Source organism: Salmo salar, chromosome 11 (genome assembly GCF_965601325.2).
Source record: "Salmo salar chromosome 11, fSalSal1, whole genome shotgun sequence".
Classification (NCBI taxonomy): Eukaryota; Metazoa; Chordata; class Actinopteri; order Salmoniformes; family Salmonidae; genus Salmo; species Salmo salar.
The window spans coordinates 22,732,313-22,757,042 of record NC_138301.1 but is presented as its reverse complement, the minus strand read 5'-3'; the positions used below and the strand labels follow the sequence as shown (position 1 = coordinate 22,757,042).

General features: G+C 44.4%; 1 protein-coding gene across 1 annotated transcript; it reads right to left on the bottom strand.

Moving 5' to 3' along the window:
* Positions 1 to 3,747: 3,747 nt before the first annotated feature.
* Positions 3,748 to 21,766, bottom strand: LOC106562265 (C-type lectin domain family 18 member A). Its single transcript, XM_014127031.3, has 12 exons — positions 21,386 to 21,766; positions 20,410 to 20,501; positions 9,995 to 10,225; positions 9,638 to 9,735; positions 9,352 to 9,473; positions 8,602 to 8,709; positions 8,338 to 8,430; positions 7,006 to 7,112; positions 6,669 to 6,798; positions 6,430 to 6,526; positions 5,783 to 5,874; positions 3,748 to 4,270 (listed from the first exon to the last, which is right to left on the bottom strand). The coding sequence occupies exons 1-12, from the start codon at positions 21,510 to 21,512 to the stop codon at positions 4,233 to 4,235; spliced, it is 1,335 nt and encodes a 444-aa protein (XP_013982506.1). The 5' UTR covers positions 21,513 to 21,766; the 3' UTR covers positions 3,748 to 4,232.
* Positions 21,767 to 24,730: the final 2,964 nt, after the last annotated feature.

Genomic DNA, 24,730 nt, shown 5'->3' with positions numbered 1-24,730 from the left:
GGGACAAGGCGTTCACATCTGTGTGGCTCTCGGGGGCAACAGTCTCTGATGCTGGCCCTTAATTTGGCAATCAGGGCCATTGATTGGTTGGAGAATCCACTCACTTGGTGTCTCAGGTCTTAATCAGTTAGTAAAAGGTAGGGTTGAAAACCAGAACAAACTGCATCCCCCAACGGCTGGAGGGACATAGGTTTATGATAACTCTATAGGCCTTGTCTGCAAATGTCTATCCCCTACCATCAGCCTCCCCATAAGAGTCGTAATCAGACCCCCCCCCCCCCATCCCCTCCGCCCTCCCTCCTCACAGGTGGGCATTGGAGCCCTCATTACCATTGGAATGTAAAAGGCTTTAATTGACTACCGATTGCAGCCTTCAGTAGCCCTGCTGCTTTGAGATACTTATACACACAGAGAGAGAGAGAGAGAGAGAGAGAGAGAGAGAGAAACACCTCCAGAATAAATGAGCCATAGCGGAGGAGAGGAGAGGAAGGGTTGGGTCTGAAGGGGAGCTCAGTTATCTGTGAGCTCTGAGTAATTGGCTCTATTGTTGTGTCTGATTATCAGCCGCTGGTTTAACCAGACTAATCTGGAGCTCTCCTCCCCGCTGAAAGGCCCACATATCTCCTCCACATGCCGCCAGCTACACTACCACTACGCTGCTATTCAGGTACTTTATTCTTCTTCTGTGAAAGAGAGCAGTGAACGGCGTCACCATTTGTACCCCTGGCATCCTCCATGGTGATTCACACGGCACTTCGTTGTGTAGATAAATATCTGTAGGAATCAGAGGAGACTGTCTGATCCCATAAACACCACAGGACTGTTTAATCATGACGGATGGTGTCTGTGGGAGTGGATCCATGCAGCTCAGACCAACCCCCGCTGCATTATGAAGTCCACAAACCCAAATATTTAAACGTGTTCAAATGAATAAGTCATGAGACTCGGTGTAACGTTAAATCAAACTCCGCTAGAGTTATGCATGTGAGAGAATTCATTTGTGTGTGTGTGTGTGTGTGTGTGTGTGTGTGTGTGTGTGTGTGTGTGTGTGTGTGTGTGTGTGTGGCGTGTAAGAGCTGTGGGTTGTGGGGATGCTGCTCTTCCCCTGCTCCCTCTTTAATTGGCTCCTGGCCCGTTGGCCTCGCTTGAATGGAGAGTCATTTAGAGACTTTCCCTCTCACACACAACAGTAATTGTCATCCTCCTTCCGCTCGCTGCCCCAGGAGAAATTGCATTCCTGTTTCCTTACAATGGTGGGTCGGTGGCGGACTAGGGCAGTAATATCACTATTACCATGACAATGGGAGCTAATTCCACTGGCACTGCTTCCATTCTAAGGCGAGCTACGGCGCCAGCTTATCAGAGGGCACCATGAGACCAGCGGGCTGCAGGCCGGCCAGCCACGCTAACACTGGCTCTGGGATAGGGCTCTGTCTCTCACATGGAGCAGGGGTGCACAGTCACACACACACACACACACACACACACACACACACACACACACACACACATACACATACACATACACACACACATACACACACACATACACACACACACACACACACACACACACACACACACACACACACACACACACACACACACACACACACACACACGTGCAGGCACTCTCGTACATACACACTTATAGAACATGGGAAAACACACTCTTTCTGTAACATGCATGATACACACATACACTAGTATATCCAGTGCACGCTGTGGCTGGGTGATCACATTCATTTGGTTAATTCAAATGTACGTTTTTGCACGATATTCCAAATGTCTGTATTACATTTTCATTTTAATGAGCATTGATGTCCTCTTGTTCTCATGTTGTTTGGTCTCGTCTCCTTGGCTCGTTCTGTGCTGTGTCAGAGAGGAAGAGGCGAAGCTAGAGGTTTGACTCTCTCCAGAATCTGTCCAAAATAAACCCAATGCGTTTCTATGGGCTTATTTTGGACCTAAGCTTGTCGCCGTCCTTCCCGCCTATGGGACAATGACTCCCATTGTTAGGGCGGAGACATGAGTAGCTCATCATTATATACAGATCTCTGGCGGTGTGCACCGTCCCATTTACACACACACCAAGCCCCTCCCCTGCCTCTCAAAACAAAGATGAGATCGGTTTCAACACGCTATTTGTATCTGAGGTTTGGTCCAACAGAATCAGTCATATGGACAGCGAAACACATTGAGACATTATTTTACTGTAATAGAGTAGAAGGTATTGATACTCTTTTTATGTCTGAACATTTTTTTAAACTGGAGTCTCAATGAGCATTGATTCTGGAAATGTAATGCTCTGCACAGAATGACAGTGGACAGGCTAACATGCTGGTCAAACAGTTGGCGACGGACAGAAGGATGCGTTCATAACAATTTAACGGTTTTGCCTTGTAAGCTAGCAAATACTGTAGATCCAAGTTGGCTAAACCTGAAATATAAAGATTAGTTTGAGACCTGTGTTAATTTTATATAATGCCTGCTACAATAAGTTAGTCATTATTAGTGAATGTACATTATGCGTGGGTTTTAACAAAAATTGGCTTTTTCATAGACAGACTTGAAAGCCAGATCAGTGATTATTGAGGGAAAAAAAGCCAGTTAAACTATTTAGATAAAATAATTATATTTAGCCTAGTCATCATTTCACAAGCCCTGAATTCATTAGATTATTGCTGACTGTTTGAAATGCAGTGGATTTGACCTTTAATTGTACAACAAAGCTTAGCTAGAAAAACCTTAAAATAATCTAGATACTGTATACCATGAATCGCCCATAAGTGAAGAAAATGGATATGATTTGTAGGCCATATCAGCCAGCCCTAGTGCACCACACACTTTACATGCATACATGTAACTGAAGACTCAGCCACAGCACACGTATTGTCATATAAACAGTTAGAAGCTCTAAAACCAGTTTCATCTGCATTATGGCAGGCACGTCTATCACACAAAGACATGAACACAGTATCTACATTTCTCTCTGCATCTACAATCAATACCACATTATCAGTTTGTTCAATGTAGAGCAGAACAATCCTGACTATGACCTACTGTAAGTCAAAATGCCTCCCTGTATTCTTGACTATACTGTAAATTCATAGTGATTTCTCAAGTCTGATTGCTGTGTGGTGAATATGGGTGATTGTACTTCCATTTAAAAACAACTATTTCTGTAGTTTTGTCTTTTGTACAATCAGCTGTTGAGTGGCAGAGCGACTATGCAGTGGGCTTGGCATTAACACCACTGATTAATGCAGGTATGGTAAACACACACACACATACACACACTGTTATTGCTCGTCTTCTTCCTCCACTGCCCACCTGTTCAACCTGGTGACCTTCTTCCTGCTTTGTTCATTTGCATGATTCCACTGCAGCACTGCAGGTTGGTTTAATCCCCCTCTCTGCAGCCGACTCCTCCCCTCATCCTCCCACCCTCACCCCCCTCTCCCCTCCTAGCGCTGCCTGCCAGACAGCTGAACACACTCATCCCTGGTCCATAGGGATTCCTGGACACTGTCTGTGATGTCACCTCAGAGATGCTCCCAACACACAGGAGTAAAACTGGCCTCTTCCCAAACTAGTGTAAAAAGACACAGTGCAACGTTCACAACTATTCCAAACAAACACTCACATACTAGAACACAAGTTCCACTAAACACCACACACACACACACAAACACAGAGACCAATAGAATTACCCAGTCTGGAAAAATACCCCACAACACATTGTAGCAAACTGTTTTAATTAACTTACTGGATGATTGAGAAAACAAGAATAGTGGTTGTCATGGTACTGTACATTCAGGGAGAATTGTACAATCAAACTGACAATGCAGGGAGGCAGTTATGGCAAACATCACAAATGAATCATAATTTAGCTAAGTCTGAGAAAAGAATATGCAATACAAAAAACAGTATAGTACAAAACACAGATTTGTGCTGCCATGGACCATCTACAGTTGAGCTCAAACTCTATGTTGCTTTGGAAGTTCTCCCATTGTGTGCTTTTTTCCTGCACTGGTTAGACAGGCCCAGTCCTGACCAGCAACAGGGGATATGTGCAATATGTGTTGGCGTGAAAAACACTGGATGAAATAAGACCAATAAGACCAGCTTCTGCTTGACACACACCCAGACCGGGTCTAACGAACGGCCCAAACGACCCGCCTCCCCAGCCCCTCCAATGCTGTGCTCTCCACCCTTGAGTGCCGGGTTCATCACCGGCCAACCTCCCACAGGGCAACGTGCTCTGGAGCTGTGGATGTACACACACACACACACACACACACACACACACACACACACACACACACACACACACACACACACACACACACACACACACACACACACACACACACACACACACACACACACACACTCTGTATCTGGGTAATTGTGTGGACCCCTCAGGCTCCCTGTGCTTTCAGCTTATCATTTTATTGCCAATTAACAGAACACATCAATGCAGCTTCACAATTATACCTTCAGGGGGGTACGAGATAGAGGGAGTGTGTGTGTGTGTGTGCGTGTGTGTGTGTGTGTGTGTGTGTGTGTGTGTGTGTGTGTGTGTGTGTGTGTGTGTGTGTGTAGGGGAGCTATTAATCACAGTCAAATCCATTCATTTCACTCTTTGTTGCTCCAATGAATCTTTTGTTTTAGTTAAAGTGCTTGTGTAGAGGAGGGAGTTGAGTAAAACATGCTCCCCTCTAGTCCAGCTGTGTTCTCATGTGTTCTGTTTTCACCAGCCTTATCACTCCACTTTGAGCTCTGGTCAGGTCCATTCCACACACACACACACATACCCACCTACCCACACACTCCTCTCCAATCCTCTTTACTGACCCTTCTCTACACAAAGGCCTCTCGCTCTAAGAAGCCGATGGTTTTCCATCAAGATTAAGAGCTTTTAAACGGTGAGCTGTTAAAAATGTCCAGCAACACTGACTGGATTAGGATGGCCCTGGATGATCAATATGAGATTGCAGAGCTCGCCACCTGCCTAGAACACACACAATTAACCAAAACCAAACAAACAATACCACCCTCCAATTCTGACTCCATCACACTGGTGAATTATAGAGGGGAGAAATGTGTGTGTGTTTGGTTCCATTGTAGGCCTGACGTATATCGATCTCTAAAAGGCTCTTTATGAGGAGCCCTGAGTGCCATTGATTCCAGATGAGTGTATCATTAAAATGTGTGGGCCGTGTCGCACAGCCTCTCCCTCATAAACACAGACGGTAAACACTGCACCCAGATCAGGAGTTAGGGCTGTGATGTGTTTATGTGTTCTCTGCTTGGGTTTTATACTGAACACTCACTTTGACTCCAGCATCCCTCAGCCAGAGAGACCAGGTAAAGATTTAGGGTCCTGATGTCTTTCCCTTGCATGCTGATCTAAGGTCAGAATTTGGGGATAGTAAGCTGATCCTAGATCTGTGTGTACTGGTAACTTCTACTGATAGTGTTTGAACTCCGCTCTGTCTGTCAGGATTTTTTACGAGCTACTGTCAGTCTCTCTTAATCTGTTGTCACGGTGATGTCAATGTCCAACAGATGTTTTAAACCACCTGCAGGTTTAGAGAGTTTTAAGATATATCAGTGAATGCTACATCTAATGGTAATGAGTCTGGATGCAGTGTGAGGACAGATTTCCTTGATTAGAATATCTCAGCATCACTCTGTGTTTCTCTCCACCTCTCTCTCCCTCTCTCTCTTTTCACCTCTGTCTCTTTCTGTCTCTCATAGAGTTGTATTCTCTCACCGTACTGGCAGATGTATCGGTTGCGTGTTTTACAGCGCTGGTCGTTCCAGTTGAAGGCGCTGGATGCCTGCAGCTCCACACAGTTCCCAAAGCTGCAGGGAGAGAGACATGAGAGAGAGGAGAGAGGGAGGAAGAGTGAAATGGAGAGGGGACACAGAGACATCTGGTGGTCAGACAGAAAATGACAGTTCTGCTTTCAAACACAGTAGCCTCAATGTCCAGGGCCCGTATCCACAAAGCGTCTCAGATATGGTGTGCTGATCTAGGATCTGTCCATATAATCATATTCATTTTGATCTAAATGAAAAAACTGATCCTAGATCAGCACTCCTACTCTGAGATGCTTTGTGGGTATGGGCCCAGGCTTCTCTCCTCCTGACAGAGGGTGAGGTGATGATGTTAGGCTACGTGAGACTAAACCTGTGTTCCACACAGTATAGAATAACCATGATGGTATCAACATGTTCATTACAGTCAAAAATACAGTGGAGTCGCATGTGCAGTGCCTCATTCCACCTGCTTACTGTAGATTCTGACTACAATAATATTATTTTATGATTATCCATTCAACAAGATGACATGATAATACAAAGTTATAATTGTTGTTACTATTATCATCAAGTTGTCAAAAGTTATGACTCTCTCACCCCTGGTTGTCAGGCTGTCCAAAGGCGAAGCTGCTGTATGTGGGGTTTTCTCCTGAGTTCCAGCGGAAAGAGTCCTTCAGAGGTTTATATGTCAGCCCTGGACACAATACACACAACCTTACAGGACGCTTATCCTTATCTCACCTTGACACATCTCAGTGCTGCTCACACAAACTCCCAAAGTCAGTCTGTCTAAGCTATTTGGCTGTACGTAGAGAAGGACAGTGAAAGTGACGTACCGATCCAGAAGTTGTGTGTCTCAAAGTCGGGGTCTGTGACCTCGTTGCTGGTCTCCAGCTGGCTGAGGTAAAATGCCAGGATGTCCTGAACCTTCTGGTTGTGGATCTGGGCCAGAATCCCCCCTCGCTCCTGGGGTCCAAACACACACCACAACATGGGTTACACATATATACACACACACACACACACACACACACACACACACACACACACACACACACACACACACACACACACACACACACACACACACACACACACACACACACACACACACACACCACACACACACTAACACACACTAACACACACTAACACACACACACACTCTCTAACCTGACAGCGGGTCTTGGCTCCATAGTAGGTGTTGACCTCTGGAGACACCATGAAGCACTCTCCATCTATCCTCACGTCACAGCTGTGGAAGGGAAACTGCTGCTTCTCTACAGAAACATAAGCAACACACATTAGGCCTGGAGACACTAGGCATTGACCATCCATCTTGGCTCAAACTTAGTGTACAGCCCGCAGTCCCTTCTGGTCACAATAAACACTATGACATTTTATCATTTCCATTTGCTCAACTCCTCCGTCCTCTCTCCTCCGTCCTCACTCGCCTCCTTTTGAAAACGTTCAAAGTTAATCGAGGAGAGTCGGCGAGCAGAGTGAACGTGGATGAAAATGTGCTTGCTTGAAATGAGATGGTCCTTCTGCAATCGCGCGTCAATAGGCAAATTACGTTTACAGAGGTGGATCCCAAAATAAATGTGTAAAATGATCAAAATTAATGAAGTTAGTTGTGCAAGACATTTTATAGATACAACTATAAGTAGCATATTGTTTTTAAATGTGTGCATGTTCTTAGTCTCTGACAAAACAAAAGCTGATTCAAATGGGGGTGTGACCGATTTCAAAACTCTTCCATGGTAGGATACATGAGTATCCTCGATGAAAGGTGGCTATCGAGGAGGGGAGGACATTCTTCCTACTGACAAATTGACACACTGCTCGACGACATGACCACTTACCGGTTTCCAGGTCTAGGAGGAGAGAGGATGGAGGAGAGAGGACGGAGAAGAGAGGACGGAGGACGGTCTTTTGCCCAAACAAGAAAAACCCCTGAGATGCATATGGCTTGATAACACAGTAAACATTGGAATCCATACTGGCTCAAACTAGCAGATAGAACTTGAATCTAATCAGGCTGAAGATTAATAGAAAAGAAGGTGCATTGGCTTAGATACAATGATGATAGGAGTCTGGTTCATTCTGGTTCAAAGTAATGGTGTGAAAGTAGCACATTGGCTAACTAAACGTATTCCCACCAGGGTTAGGGTCAATTCCATTTAAATTAAAACAGTAAAGAATTGGAATTGGAATTTCAATGTACTTCCTGAATTGACTGGAATTGAAATGGAATTGACCCCAACCCTGATTCCCACACACATACACACTCACCTGCACACTCAGCACCCCCATAACCAACATCACACTCACCTGCACACTCAGCACCCCCATAACCAACATCACACTCACCTGCACACTCAGCACCCCCATAACCAACATCACACTCAGCACCCCCATAACCAACATCACACTCAGCACCCCCATAACCAACATCACACTCACCTGCACACACAGCACCCCCATAACCAACATCACACTCACCTGCACACTCAGCACCCCCATAACCAACATCACACTTGCAGGAGCACTCCTCTTCCTTGTAGTGGCCGTGCACACACTTCACACTGCAGCGCACTGAAACACACACACACAGTCACACACACATTCACATACAGTATATCGACCATGATGCGCCTACAGAGATACCTGAACACACACTGCAGAGCATGCTTAGTCAGACACACAGAGAGAATAATGACTGTAGTAGACTGTCAGACTGGTAAACACAGGCACATAGACTGGTACCCTGACAGAATCGTCCGGTGAACCTAGGTCCACAATGACACTGGCAGGAGGAGATGTTCAGACGACCATGCTGCCCACAGCTCATACGACATGGGTTCCTGGGGGTCTCTGGAACACAGATACAATTTTCTAAATACCTATGCTTAAAAGTCTTCATTTTTCCATGAATACATTTAGCCTCCAGTTGGGGCTTGTTCTCTGACAAGGCCATCATTGCATGGTAAGTGGTTAAGTGTTGGCTATACTGTTAAACCGGATTAAGTGAAAACCCCTTCACATGACAATACTTCAGTGGCTCAAAATAGATGATGAACTGTCATCCTCAATAGAGGTGATACGTCACTTTTAGTGCACTTAAGAGATTCTAAGACAACAATCTGTAGAGAACAGAGTTGGTTGAAATAGATACTACTTTGAGTAAGGAACAGCTATATTGATTAGAATTCTAACATATTTCACTAATTTAAAGGTAGACTCAGCTATATGCAAAAAGTAAACAGCATAGTGGGTCAATTTCCACAACAACTAAGAGCGTTGAAGTGCGAGGCTAAACTTCACGCTGTTTTGGTCCCGTGGCTCCCACGCTGTAACAGTGTGAAGCAAACCCATGCACATGCGCAGATATTGTGTGACTGTGAGAGAAAAGTCTTGCATCTCACTCATCGCAAAATCTGCGGTGCTGCTCATGGCAATATCATTTCACTGAGTCTACCTTTAAATGAATGAGAGTGTTCTCTATAGGGGTCTCACCACACAGTCCTCCCACATGGTCCCACAGTCTGAAGCAGCCTGACATGGAAGAGGTGCAGAGAGAACAGGAGAAACCAGCCACATAGGGCACCACCAACCTCCCATTCACCTCCCAGTTACCCCTGCAGAGAGACATATATCACACACGTATACGTGTACGCAAACGCACGCACGCACGCACACACGCATGCACGCATGGACGCACGCACACACACACACACACATGCTAAGGCTGAGTACTAAAACAGGAGAAGTCTGGCATCAGGTAAATTAGTTGTGTTCTTACCCAGGGGAGTATGCACAGACAAACAGCTCCCAGAGAGCATCACCCCTCAGACACAACTGTCTGGCACAGCCCACATTACTGGAGGTGGCCCACACCAACTACAGCAGAGAGAGAAAGCGACAGTGAGATCGACAGAGAGAGATCGACAGACAGGACAGACACACAGACAGAGTTAGAGAGAAACAGAGTGGGAAAGGGAGTATATTGGCAACACAATGTATTGGCAAGTGGGCAACACTAACTCAATCACGCCAATTAGTCAAATTGAAATGAGAGTTGAATTGAGACTTCTTGTTTTGACACAAAGTTACTTAGGGTTGCTGCACAGTTGACAGATCCAGTAATGTTAACCATTACCTGTGTGTAGTGTTGGCAGGTAGCATTCTCTCTGCATTGCCCACTCAGGTACATGTAGTCCCGCCCTTCCTCGAACCATGAGTCAATGACATTAGCAAATGAAATTGTGGCATGGGCTGAGTGATGGGTGTTCCAGCCAATGTGGCGGAGCTGTTGGTCCTGAGGAGAGGGGTCTGTGTGGCAAGACTCCGCCCTCTCCTGGGCAAGTAGAACCAGCTTCTCACTCCAGTTCTACAGATATGGGGAAGGGGGAGAAGACCACACACACACACACACACACACACACACACACACACACACACACACACACACACACACACACACACACACACACACACACACACACACACGTCTAAACTAATACAATGGGGAACACCCTTCCAATGACTGAGGGTGACAGACCGACTTCCTCTCTTTGTGACCTGAAGGGCCCTTTTTCAGGATCACATTTTGCATTTGGGACACTCCCATGCCAGGCCCTCCATTTGGCCTCCCATTGTTAATGTTCACTGACAAGGTTTCTTCTGAAGACTTAGTCGCAGAGCTCTGGAAATCTATAGCCTAAAATGGATACGGTATTTGGGCAGGGACTGATGGGGAGATTGATAAAAAGACAGACTGTGTGGGAGTATGGGAGGGAAATAAAGAAATAAAGTAGGTTGTATGAGCACAGACCATGGCACAGTGACTCTGCTGCTCTGCCAGCTGACCATTAGCTCACTGAGTATACTATCTCATCCTCATAGGCCTTAAATAGATCAACAACAGCAAGTGTGCTATCCATCGCTAAAGGCCAGCACTGGCCATGTGATGGTACCTGATCTTAAACAGGACAGTCCTGTTTTACTGCTTGCATCAGTTACTTGATATGGAATAGTGTTCCATGTAGTCATGGCTCTATGTAATACTGTGCGCCTCCCATAGTCCGTTCTGGACTTGGGGACTGTGAAGAAACCTGTATTTAACATGAGATCCTCTAAGCTTTACAGGAATGTGGTTCTGAATATTAACAGAACACCTCCACCAAATGTTATAACCTTGTATTGCTGCCACTATATTAAAGGTATTATCAAGAACCTTGTTTCTTAAGCTACATATGTTAACATGGGCTATTTTGAGCACTTTTCTGGGATCCTTACTTGTTTTCATTGCTTTACTGGAAAGCTTAGCAAAAGTAGATATGCTCTTGTTATTTATGTTAGTGCAGGGTGAGCTGCACACAGTGGACTTCCTACTAGGGCACATCGCCTCAGTGCTAACAGTATAACTCTGCTTCATAGGCACATGATTACTGCATACAATAGCTGTAGGATCAGCAGAGGCAGTTAGAGGGACATCAATTAGGTTACTTACATTGTGTCTTCCAATGCCCCTGGTATAATATACATTTGCTGAAGCATTATGACAACTCAGTGTCACAATGGTAGGGTTTAACTGAGCTGGGCTTTGGGTCATTGATAAGTCATTGTCTCAACGCAGCCTTGTAATGCTGTGAAAGGATCCAGGAACCCAAATGATTTGGGTGGGTCCCATCCTCCTTATAAAACATGTTTTGTTTCCAAAAGGTATCGAAATTGTCAAAGGTTACACCCACTGAGCTCCTCTATGTCTCTCCTCTCACTATGAGAGGAGACATAGACACTGGTGGACTGGGATGTAGGGGGAGAGAGAAGTAAGGGGAGTTGGAGAAGGGGTCATGGAGTGTAGGGGTAAATGGGGGGTGGGGAGTAGGGGGCCAGAGGCGGGACAGTCTGGACGGGTTAGTGTCCTTTAGTCATGCCCTGGTCTGGTGAGAGGTGCGTGTCTCTAAAGTGGAGGGATCAAATGAAACCCCAACGTCACACCTATTAACATTCTCTCCTCTCCTGGCACAGAGCCTGCTACCACATAGAGACTCACAGGGTTATGCTTAAAGACACAGTACAGTCAGAGACATGATGGGCCTGTCAGTATCAAGTACTGAGTTGGGATATCCACCCACTAAAGAGACACAAGGCACTGAGGCAGATGAAGAACTGAGTGTCTAAACAGTGTCCCAGTAGACACATTTATAAGCATACAGTGCATTCGGAAAGTACTCAGTCCCCTTGACATTTTACAGATTTTGTTACTTTACAGCCTTATTCTAAAACAGATTATATTGGTTTTTTTCCCTCATCAATCTACACACCATACCCCATAATGACAAAGCAAAAAGAGGTGTTTAGAAATGTTTGCAAATGTATAAACAATTGGCGTGAGGATATATCATTGTGTTCTTGGGGACCTTCAGTGCTGCAGAAATTGTTTTGGTACCCTTCCCCAGATCTGTGCCTCGACACAATCCTGTCTCGGAGCTCTACAGACAATTCCTTCGACCTCATGGTGTCAAAAGCGTCGATGAACGGTGACCAAAATGCAGTGGGTATAGTGCTCATCTTTCTTCTTTATTTAGAAGAACACTCAAAACAAAATAAACAGACGACAAAAACTGTTCCATAAGGCACACAGGCTATATAGAATACAACCACCCACAAAAACACAGGAAAAACAGGCTGCCTAAGTATGGCTTCCAATCAGAGAAAACTAAAGACACCTGCCACTGATTGGAAGCCATACCTGGCCACACATAGAAAAAGAAACATAGAAATGGAAAACTAGAACCAAAATCCCCTAGAACCAAAAACCCCAAAACACACAAAACAAACACCCCCTGCCACGCCCTGACCATACTACAATTACAAATGACCCCTTTACTGGTCAGGACATGACACATGGCTTGGTTTTTTGCTCTGACATGCACTGTAAACTGTGGGACCTTATATAGACAGGTGTGTGCCTTTCCAAATCATGTCCAATCAATTGAATTTACCACAGGTGGACTCCAATCATATTGTAGAAACATCTCAAGGATAATCAATGGAAACAGGATGCACCTGAGCTCAATTTCAAGTCTCATAGCAAAGAGTCTGAATACTTATGTAAATAAGGTATTTCTGTTTTTTTATTTGTAATACATTTGCAAACATTTTATGAAAACCTGTTTTTGCTTTGTCAATATTGGGTATTGTGTGTAGATTGATGAGGATTTTTTATTTATTTAATACATTTTAGAATAAGGCTGTAACGTAACAAAATGTGGGAAAAGTCTGAATATTTTCTGAATGTACTGTATAAGCAGCATATAAACAGTGTGGATTCTTCTGTTTTGCTGATGAGGAACTGATGAGGCAGCCTCTGCCTCAGTTAGGACAGGGAGACAGACAGTGGCTATCACTCATTGGCTAAGCCGTTTGACCCCTGTCTCGTCTTGTGCGCGTCGAGTGGTAGCAGAATGTCTCCGCTCAGCGTTAGCTGCCCCGGCAACCGCAGCCAGTTATCGTGGAGACGGCTGTCAGCACTCAGGACCAGAGCGTGAAAGGGGCGTGTTTCCACATATGCCGTTTCATGTTTGGCCCCCAAAGAAGGGGTCCTGTTTCAGAGATGGGGAGAGGGGACAGAGGGGGAGGAAAGGGGGAGGTAGAGAGGGTATCCTGGCACACATCAGTGGGATGTCATGCAAAGCTATCCGACTCCCACTCGCTCTTCAGAGAGATCTAAAAGTTAGCCAGGCCGTCAACATCCAACCATCTCTCCATTTCACTGACCCCCGTCTCTTCTCCTTCATCATTACTACAGCCCCCACCAGTCGCATCTTTCCACACCTTCTCAACGTTGCTCCTCAGAGATTCTGCCAGCCTTCCATCACCTTGAGAGGGCCCCAACACAAACACTCTCCAGGCCACTCCTGTCCTACTGATAGCCACAGCTCACAGCCTGCCTGTGTGTACTCAGCAGAGCTCACAGCTGGTGTTTTCACCTGAATGTGTGTTATATAAAAACACCCCCCTTAGAGGGGAGCCAGAATGAGACAGCCAAACAAATCAGTGTCATTTCCTCCACAGTGGTTTTGACTGGGTCCACTGACGGGGTGAAAAGAGGGGAGTTTTCATCTTGTCACCTTTTAAGTTAATCTTCCTCTGGCACATGTGTGTTAATATTTAAGGGCCTTCTAAATGGGAACACTGACCCGTTTGTCAATTATTGAACCTTGCAGTGAAGTAAGAGATCCTCAATACTCAGAAACACTAACTGGAGACATGTGTTTCAATTTATTAAGGAAAATACCTACTAAAACTCAGATGAAGGTCTTATGACTGACACATGAAAACATTGGAGAGCATACAACAGGCCCAGTGTCCTCCTCCCAGAGTGCTAAGAGCCTTGGCGTGACCCTGGACAACACCCTGTCATTCTCCGCTAACATCAAGGCGGTGACCCGATCCTGTAGGTTCATGCTCTACAACATTCGCAGAGTACGACCCTGCCTTACACAGGAAGCGGCGCAGGTCCTAATCCAGGCACTTGTCATCTCTCGTCTGGATTACTGCAACTCGCTGTTGGCGGGGCTCCCTGCCTGTGCCATTAAACCCCTACAACTCATACAGAACACCGCAGCCCGTCTGGTGTTCAACCTTCCCAAGTTCTCTCACGTCACCCCGCTCCTCCGCACACTCCACTGGCTTCCAGTTGAAGCTCGCATCCGCTACAGACCATGGTGATTGCCTACGGAGCCGTGAGGGGAACGGCACCTCCGTACCTTCAGGCTCTGATCAGGCCCTACACCCAAAGAAGGGCACTGCGTTCATCCACCTCTGGCCTGCTCGCCTCCCTACCTCGGCGGAAGCACAGTTCCCGCTCAGCCCAGTCAAAACTGTTCGCTGCTCTGGCACCCCAATGGTGGAACAAGCTCCCTCACGACGCCAGGACAGCGGAGTCAATCATCACCTTCTGGAGACACCTGAAACCCCACCTCTTTAAGGAATACCTGGGATAGGATAAAGTATTCCTTCTAACCCCCCCCCCCCAAAAAAAATATAGATGTACTATTGTACAGTGGTTGTTCCACTGGATATCATAAGGTGAATGCACCAATTTGTAAGTCCCTCTGGATAAGAGCGTCTGCTAAATGACGTAAATGTAAATGTAAATGTATGGGAGTATACATGCCATAGTATAAAGAGCTTGAAAAGGATGATATTGCTTCCTGTAGGACTAACTTCATCATTAGCACTACTTCCTCATCATAGGACATTTGTTGTTTGATGAGTGATAGCTTATTAAGAGTGTGCTAAGCCCCTTTGAGCCCATTGTTCACTCTGATGTCCTCTGGTCAAAATCATCAGTGCACGCTTTGATGCCACCAGAGGGGAGCAGGGTCACCGGGCAAGTCCCCTTCTTGAATGTTCCATTTTCACGTCACAATGCATCAGTGCAAGGACTTAAGTAACTACAGGAGTGAAGCAAAGACCAGACATAGGTGTCACAGTATCCACAGAAGGTGGTGCCCCTCCTCGGTCGAGCGGCGCTCGTCGTCGCCGGCCTACTAGCTGCCACCGATCTATGTTTCTGTGTCTTTTGGTTTTGTCTGTCTGATCCGCACCTGTTTCTTGTCTGTCATTAGTGGGGGGTTATTTAGTGTGTCTTTTCAGTTCAGGATTTCGTGCGGGATTGTTTTATGTCAACTCTGGACAGTTGTTAGTGAGTGCTGCGCTCGTTGTTATATATATTTACCGGGCTGCGCCCCGTGCGTCTTTTGTTTTGGGAACGTGTTTTCCCGAGTTGAGTTTATGTGCCTTTCGGTTTCTTGTGTTGTTCCCGGATTTTCTATTAAAACCCACTATTACTCCGGACCTCTGTCTCCTGCACCTGACTCTGCCTCTCTACTGATCCTGGTAATCGTGACAATAGGAATATGTTTAGTCTTACTCTGTTATGGTCCGTAAATTCAACAACTTATAGCTGAGGAATTGATGTTGGCAAGGAGTGTAGTCCATAAAATAAGCCAAGACAGCAGAGCTTTTAATAGCAAAGTGACAATCAGCAGGAACACTGTTTCCCAGGCAATGTTTTCATGCCCACTCAAAACTGTCTTTTAGCCGTGGGAGTCCTCAGCTAAGTGGAGACATTAAGCGGGTTGAACTTTGACCTAATGTACTGTAAATTACTTAGCTACAGACGCACACATAGCCTATACACTTTCTCTCACACATACCCAGCAGGCAAAACTTTAAATGACTTCATTACAAGAGAAAACGAGTTTCTGCAATGAGTAGACGTAAAACAAAACGCCTCCCTCTCCTGTCTTACACCAAAAGAAAATACCTTATTTCCATGTCTGTATTTGAAGCAAAGTACCTCCTATTGTCAGACAGGCTTCCCCAGCCCTAGGTGAACCTCCAGAGGGCATGGACTGAGTACAGAGAGAGAAGAGCCTCATTTGTGAAACTGTGTGAAGCGCTGCTCTTTTATCTCCTGAAGAGAAGAAGAAGAGGGAGAAGAGGGAGGCTGCTGCAGGGCCACACTATAATCTCTTTACCGACACAATCATTCAGCGCTTACCCACGCCTGCTGCCCTGCCTGGGTGGAAATTCCTCAAAGAGAATCACAAACGCAGCTAAAGCCCTGAGCCTTTTAAGCGTTTATCAGTAAAGCTCCTTAATATGCTTCTTCAGCTCGCCCGGGATTCCTCCATCGGCCTTCGCAAGCAAATTACCTGTAATACCACAGTCCTGAATGCAGCATGATAATATCCACATCCTCTTTTTCTCATTACGTGTTATCAGCTATGTGCAGTTTGCCGATTCTTAGCAGCAATCTAGGAACTCTGCTCTATCTGTATACATGGGCTTTGAGAACGCAATCTATGATAAGTGACAGTTTTGGAAAAAACGGCCATTAGGCCTCTAGGACATACTATTCAACCCCACCGTTGTGTGTTTCATTATCCACTGATTGTCCTCTGTCTTCATCTGTCCATGCAATGTAAGCGGGAGATAAGACTGGCACAGTAATAGATGGGATCAGATATAGAGAAAAATGCCCAGTGGATTATCATTGGAGGCTTGTCACACATTCGTGTTGTTTCAGGCTGCCCAGTACCCACCCACACTATTCACTCAGTCCTTGTAAGGAAACCTCTCTGATCTTTGTGGTTGAATCTGCGTTTGAAATTCGCTGCTCGACTGAGGGACTTCACACATAATATGTGAAGGTATGAAGGTCTGTGTGGAGAACAGAGGTATGTGTGGGGTACAGAGATGAGGTAGTCATTCAAAAATCATGTTATACACTATTATTGCACACAGTGAATCCATGCAACTTATTATGTGACTTGTTAAGCACATTTTTACTCTGGAACTTCTTTAGGCTTGCCATAACACAGGGTTTGAATACTTATTGACTCAAGACATTTCAGCTTTTCATTTTTAATTCTTAATATTTTTTTCATTATGGGGTATTGTGTGTAGGCCAGTGACAAAATAATCTCAATGTAATCCATTTTAAATTCAGGCTGTAACACAACAAAATGTGGAAAAAGTCAAGGAGTGTGAATACTTTCTGAAGGCACTGTAAATTAATCTTAACTGAACTTAATTGATGAAGTTGTAGTTTTCATCACTGAGGTAATGCAAACTAACAGTCTCAGGTATAGTCTGATGATTTCCACTTAAACACTCAGATAAAGTGAGACAAAACAAGCATGTTACCCTCGCAAAGAAGGGCACCTACTGGTAGATGGGTAAAAATAAAAAAAGCAGACATTGAATATCCCTTTGAGCATGGTGAAGTTATTAATTACACTTTGGATGGTGTATCAATACACCCAGTCACTACAAAGATACAGGCGTCCTTCCTAACTCAGATGCCCGAGAGGAAGGAAACCGTGAATATTCCTGAGTGTCCGAGTTACAGTTTTAACTTAAATCTACTTGAAAATCTACGGCCTGAAAATGGCTGTTGAGCTATAATTAACAACCAATTTGACAGAGCTTGAATAATTTTGAAAAGAATAATGGGCAAATGTTGCACAATCCAGGTGTGGAGAGCTCTTAGAGACTTACCCAGAAATACTCACTGCTGTAATTGCTGCCAAAGGTGCTTCTACAAAGTATTGAATCAGGGGTGTGAATACTTATGTAAATGAGATATGTATGTATTTAATTTTCCATAAATTCGCAAACATTTCGAAAAACACGTTTTCACTTTGCACATTATGGGGTATTGTGTGTAGATGGGTGAGAGGAAAAAAATGTATGTAATCCATTTTGAATTCAGGCTGTAACACAACAAAATGTGGAATAAGTCAAGGGGTATGAATACAGTTGAAGTCAGAAGTTTACATACACCTTAGCCAAATACATTTAAATACATTTAAACTCAGTTTTCACTATTCCTGACATTTAATCCTAGTAAAAATTCCCTGTCTTAGGTCAGTTAGGATCACCACTTTATTTTAAGAATGTGAAATGTCAGAATAATAACAGAGAGAATTATTTATTTCAGCTTTTATTTCTTTCATCACATTCACACTGGGTCAGAAGTTAACATACACTCAATTAGTATTTTGTAGCATTTCCTTTAAATTGTTTAACTTGGGTCAAACGTTTCGGGTAGCCTTCCAAAAGCTTCCCACAATAAGTTGGGTGAATTTTGGCCCATTCCTCCTGACAGAGCTGGTGTAACTGAGTCAGGTTTGTAGGCCTCCTTGCTCGCACACACTTTTTCAGTTCTGCCCACAAATTTTCTATAGGATTGAGGTCAAGGCTTTGTGATGACCACTCCAATACCTTGACTTTGTTTTCCTAATGCCATTTTGCCACAACTTTGGAAGTATGTTTGAGGTCATTGTCCATTTGGAAGACACATTTGCGACCAAGATTTAATTTCCTGACTGATGTCTTGAGATGTTGCTTCAATATATACACATCATTTTCCTACCCCATGATGCCATCTATTTTGTGAGGTGCACCAGCCCCTCCTGCAGCAAAGCACCCCCACAACATGATGCTGCCACCCCCGTGTGTCACAATGGGATGGTGTTCTTCGGCTTGCAAGCGTCCCCCTTTTCCCTCCAAACATAACGATGGCCATGATGGCCAAACAGTTCTATATTTGTTTCATCAGACCAGAGGACATTTCTCCAAAAAGTACGATCTTTGTCTCCATGTGCAGTTGCAAATCGTAGTCTGGCTTTTTTTATGGCGGTTTTGGAGCAGTGGCTTCTTCCTTGCTGAGCGGCCTTTCAGATTATGTCAATATAGGACTCGTTTTACTGTGGATATAGATACTTTTGTACCTGTTTCCTCCAACATCTTCACAAGGTCCTTTGCTGTTGTTCTGGGATTGATTTGCACTTTTCGCACCAAAGTACGTTCATCTCTTGGAGACAGAACGCGTCTCCTTCCTGAGCGGTATGACGGGTGCGTGGTCCCATGGTGTTTATACTTGCGTACTATTGTTTGTACAGATGAACGTGGTACCTTCATGCGTTTGGAAATTGCTCCCAAGGATCAACCAGACTTGTGGAGGTCTACAATTCTTTTTCTGAGGTCTTGGCTGATTTCTTTTGATTTTCCCATGATGTCAAGCAAAGAGGCACTGAGTTTGAAGGTAGGCCTTGAAATACATTCACAGGTACACCTCCAATTGACTCACATGATGTCAATTAGCCTATCAGAAGCTTCTAAAGCCATGACATCATTTTCTGGAATTTTCCAAGCTGTTTAAAGGCACAGTCAACTTAGTGTATGTAAACTGTTAGTTTGAGTAGAGACAGAGAGACACAGTATGTAATCTTCCTGGTCCCTAACAGATATATCTATCTCAGAGCCCCAGGGACAGATCCCAGATCCACCCCACACGGTGTTTATGGCCTTCAGCAGTAACACCCTGCCAGAGACAGCACCATACAGAACAGCTGTGGTGTCAGTGCCTCTGTGACTGGAACATGCACTGTCTTCGTTAAAACACTGATATTCACTGTCTCTCACTGTTGGGAATATCAATGTTTCAACAGAAGATACCCTGTGAGAAATCTCTGGTGTCGCTGCCTTTGTTTGGTTGTTAGAGATGGGGAAATGGGGATACCCTCAGAGAGAGAGAGGAACTGTGACTACTTATGAGGATACGATTTCAACTGATCTGTACAGTACCTTTGGATATAATATATAGCTGTGTTATAAATCATGGATCAAATGGAGGGCCTTTACCGAGGGCTCGGTTAACCAAGAGACAGACTCTGTGACAAACTGTAATTGGGAGCATGGGAAAGAGCACAGGGGAGGATTTCTGGCAGGGCTCTATTTCAGGTGACCTTGGTGTCCAGCAGGCAGCAGCAGCCATGTAACTCAGTGATGTGTTTCAAAGGGGCCAGCCTGTATGGCAGCACGGCAGTCGGCCGAGTTACATTTGCTTACAGCTTCGGGTAGAAGTTGCCCTTATAGAGCTAGGACCAGCCTATCCTCCCCAATCAGACGGACAGACAGACAACCAGACAGACAAACTGACACACACACATAAAATAAATATAATGAAAGGCAGGCAAGGCAACTAACCATTTTTTGCATGTTAGCGGCCATGGGGGTGACCCAGCTGCGCAGCCTATTGTGCTGTGTAACAATCAGAAAATGCTCCTTCAACCCAAGCCCTGGAATAAAGAAAAGCACACAATTATTTAGGACTGGTCGCCATGGCAATGGAATGCAAATGTCTGTAAGGGGGGCAAAGGGGGTTGGCTGTAAGGTCTGTTGATACAGTAGCACTCCACAACATTGGGACAGTGTATATCCACAGCCTGTACATGTGATAGGCTAAACAAATGTGTATGGCCTATCATTTGGAGAACAAAAATGTGTATGGCCTGTCATTGGAGAACTAAAGTTTGTTTGGCCTATCATTGGAGAACTAATATCTCTATTCAATATATAGGCCTTGTAGCCTTACTGAGGATATTTTCCCCAAATAGGATTCTGACAGAAATATAAAAAAAATCTTACAGTTTTCACAATCCTATAGCATTCTTTATTTTATTGGGAAAGAAGAAAAATCCCATAGGTTATTTTGACTGGGGGATTAAACGTAGCATAGCATAATTTACTAATGAATGTCCAATGTTTAGCCTATATGCAAATCACATTTAGCAATTTACAAAAGTTAAAGATGGAATGTAGGAAACAGATGACATCTTACAAGTTGTATCTGCTTCAAATTAGTTGGTTAGTCCAGCATGGCTCAGTTGATAGAGCATGGGTTGTGGGTTCGATTCCCACGGGGGCCCAGTATGAAAATGTAATCACTCATTACGATAAATCGCTCTGGATGAGAGCGTCTGCTAAAATGCTAACCTATATCCAATGTAAATTAAATAACATCCTGCATTAATTATAATAGTTTGAGGGTTCTTTGCAAGAGAAGTTAATAAAAACAACCACACTTTTCTTCACATATACTGTCTCGCGTGCATCGGCCACCCTGCTGTTTTCCTCTGACTGGTGCTGAGCCGAACACAGAACTGTCGACGCGCGCTCTTACCGCTCTCAGATGAATCAGCGCGGCCCGGTTTCTCCGTGATTATCCTATTCGCGTGGGTGAGGTACGGGATCTGGAGGGTCACCATGAAAAACAGAAGCAGACACGAGGGTCCCGTTAGAGACCCCATGGCTACTGAGGTAAATAGTGCCAAGTATTCTAAAGTCCTTGTGGACAAGTGGCTCCCTCTTTTACCCTGCTCTTCTCTCCCTCTCGTTCACTCCCACTCACTCTCTCTCCCCTTCCCACGAGTTGTCAACATTTTGCAACTGTTCTTATCCACTCACGCGCACAAAGTTGGCCGCTACTCAAACTTTAGTTGAATGAATGATACACGATCTTCGATAAACCCACATGGACAACCAAACTTATAAAAGCTTGACTGACCTTTCAACCACACAATATTAAGTATCATGCAGTGGTGACCCGGTGGGCTGTTTAGCTAAAAAATATATATACAGTACCAGTCAAAAGTTTGGACACACCTACTAATTCAAGGGTTTTTCTTTATTTTGACTATTTTCTACATTGTATAATAATAGTGAAGACATCAAAACTATGAAATAACACATTTGGAATCATGTAGTAAGCAAAAAAAGTTTTCAACAAATCAAAATATATTTATATTTGAGATTCTTCAAAGTAGCCACCCTTTACCTTGATGACAGCTTTGCACAACCTTGACATTCTCTCAACCAGCTTCACCTGGAATGCTTTCCAACAGTCTTGAAGGAGTTCCCACATATGCTGAGCACTTGTTGGCTGCTTTTCCTTCACTCTGCGGTCCAACTCATCCCAAAACATCTCAATTGGGTTGAGGTCAGGTGATTGTGGAGGCCAGGTCATCTGATGTAGCACTCCATCACTCTCCTTCTTGGTCAAATAGCCCTAACACAGCCTGGAGGTGTGTTGGGTCATTGACCTGTTGAAAAACAAATGATAGTCCCACTAAGCGCAAACCAGATGGGATGGCTATGTGTGTGTGTTTGTTTGTTTGTTTGTTTGTTTGTTTGTTTGTTTGTTTGTTTGTTTGTTTGTGTGTGTGTGTGTGTGTGTGTGTGTGTGTGTGTGTGTGTGTGTGTGTGTGTGTGTGTGTGTGTGTGTGTGTGTGTGTGTGTGTGTGTGTGTGTGTGTGTGTGTGTGTGTGTGTGTGTGTGTGTGTGTGTGTGTATGTACATTTGATGAGACTGGGCTACCAATGACTGGCATAGTTTTGATGTCTTTACTATTATTCTACAATGTAGAAAATAGTAAAAATAAAGAAAACCCCTTGAATGAGTAGGTGTTCTAAAACATTTGACCGGTACTATATATATATATATATATATATATATATATATGTGTATATTAGCTAAACAGATCTCCATCTGCCCTGAATGACAGGTCGCCACTATAAAACACATAGGGTGTGTCTATATATGGAAAAATACACCTTAGAAAATGTCCACCGATCGACTGGTCGAAAGAGCAGACAACTTTTGATCGACCAATCGTTTTTTTTAGCCTGGACCATCCCTAAGGCCAATGTATACCCTATGTAAAACAATCAAGAAAACATAAATTAAAAGCCAAAGGTGACTGTCAGCAGGTTTATCTGAGTGATCCCAGGTGTAGTGTAGGGCAAGCTTTAAACAACAGTAGGCTCCATCCCGTGTTAGCACAAGTCAATTACTGTAGCCTAAAGTCTTTATAAACAACAGATACCGTACTTGACAGATAGACAAGGAGCCCAAACCGAGCAGACATCAGTGTCACTGATCCATGAGAATAACATTTCCAACTTCTACAGATTCACAATGAAAATATTTATGTTTCACTGAAGGCCACAGACATAACAAATATCTGACGTGGCTTTTTTTAAATTAAGGTTTTCCAAATAACATATATTTTGTGTGTGTGTGTGTGTGTGTGTGTGTGTGTGTGTGTGTGTGTGTGTGTGTGTGTGTGTGTGTGTGTGTGTGTGTGTGTGTGTGTGTGTGTGTGGTGTGTGTGTGTGTGTGTGCATTTGATGAGACTGGGCTACCAATGACTGGCATTACAGTCCTAACTATGGCATTAATTTGGAGAAATCTGCACCACTTGTCCTATTTCCTCAGGATAGTTAACTACAGTGATTGCAGGGTGTAGCGCTGAAAGAAATAGCTCAGTCTGCCTTTATGCAATAGTGGTACAACTATAGAACGAGAGAAGTTTCAATAATCAGGGATGCTCACACACCATGACGAGAAATCGCACCCATCTTTTTATACAGGAATCCTTTGTTACGTAGTGGTCTACTACAGCAGTAGATCCCCACAAAGTCAGCAAGACAATATAATCACCACAGTGAAACTATGAAACGTCTGCTGAACAGAAGAGTTCTGATACCCAATCATTCTCCATCATCACATGAAACCCCAACGTTTCCAACTACACCCCCGCCGCACGACACACAAACACATCAAGAGTCTTGACCATTAGTAGCAAATAATATGCGCAAATGTAATCAAAAACGACATTTCACAATAAATCCCTCCAAACTTGAGGATTCTCAAGACTCTGTGATTTAATTTCAGGGTTCATACTGTATGTGTGTGTTCCCCACAGAAACTGAAGGACAGGGGGTAGGGGGTGTGTATTGGGGAACCAGTTTCAACAGAACCTCAACTAGCTGTGCTGTTCTGCTTCTCATTACAGAAGGATCTCACAGGATTGAGAGCCATCTCGTGTTTCTGTATTCAATTCTCAAAGATATAAAAGAACAGACATTGTGGAAAGAGACCCCCATGCAGTGAGGCGCCAATCAGTCACGAACCACTCACTGGTCATGGGCTATCGATTCTACATGCGGCTCTCTTCCCATTATCCTCCCATAGTGACATCACCTACTAGGATTAGGGAAGGTACTGTAGTAGTGCCGAGTCACCTCAGTGAGTAGGACAGAGATTCAGACATGGGAGTGATGCTTATATCACATCCTGGGCCTAGTGAAGGGCTTTCACTAGGATGGGGTACTGCACATGGGTGAGTAGGTGGGTGGGTGGTAGTGGGGAAGTTACTGTTGTGTGACTGTTGTCTTCAGTGCTGTCCTGCGGGATTTGAGACCATCATGTCAATGAGTCGTGAAAGAGACAGAGCTTTTACCTAAGAGGACGGGTGCAGAGGTCCCTGTGATGAGTGATGCAGAACCACAAGCCCTGGAATAGAATGGAATGTAGAAGGGATAAATGTGTATCATAATGGACAGTGGGAGAGAACTATAGCTGAGCAAGCAGGCAAGCAAGGAGCAGTAAAGTAGAGGCCAGTAAATGCAGTACAGTTCAGTGCAGTCACAGTGGGTCTATACAACGTGGGTGGGTGGTTGAGAGG

Bases quoted from the DNA above. Each gene is read 5' to 3' on its own strand.
- LOC106562265 (XM_014127031.3), bottom strand. From the start codon at position 21,512: ATGGGGTCTCTAACGGGACCCTCGTGTCTGCTTCTGTTTTTCATGGTG. The intron at 20,502-21,385 runs GTAAGAGCGCGC...TCTTTATTCCAG, and splicing joins CGCTGATTCATCTGAGAGCG to GGCTTGGGTTGAAGGAGCAT. The intron at 7,113-8,337 runs GTGAGTGTGATG...ATGTTTCTGTAG, and splicing joins TGGGGGTGCTGAGTGTGCAG to AGAAGCAGCAGTTTCCCTTC.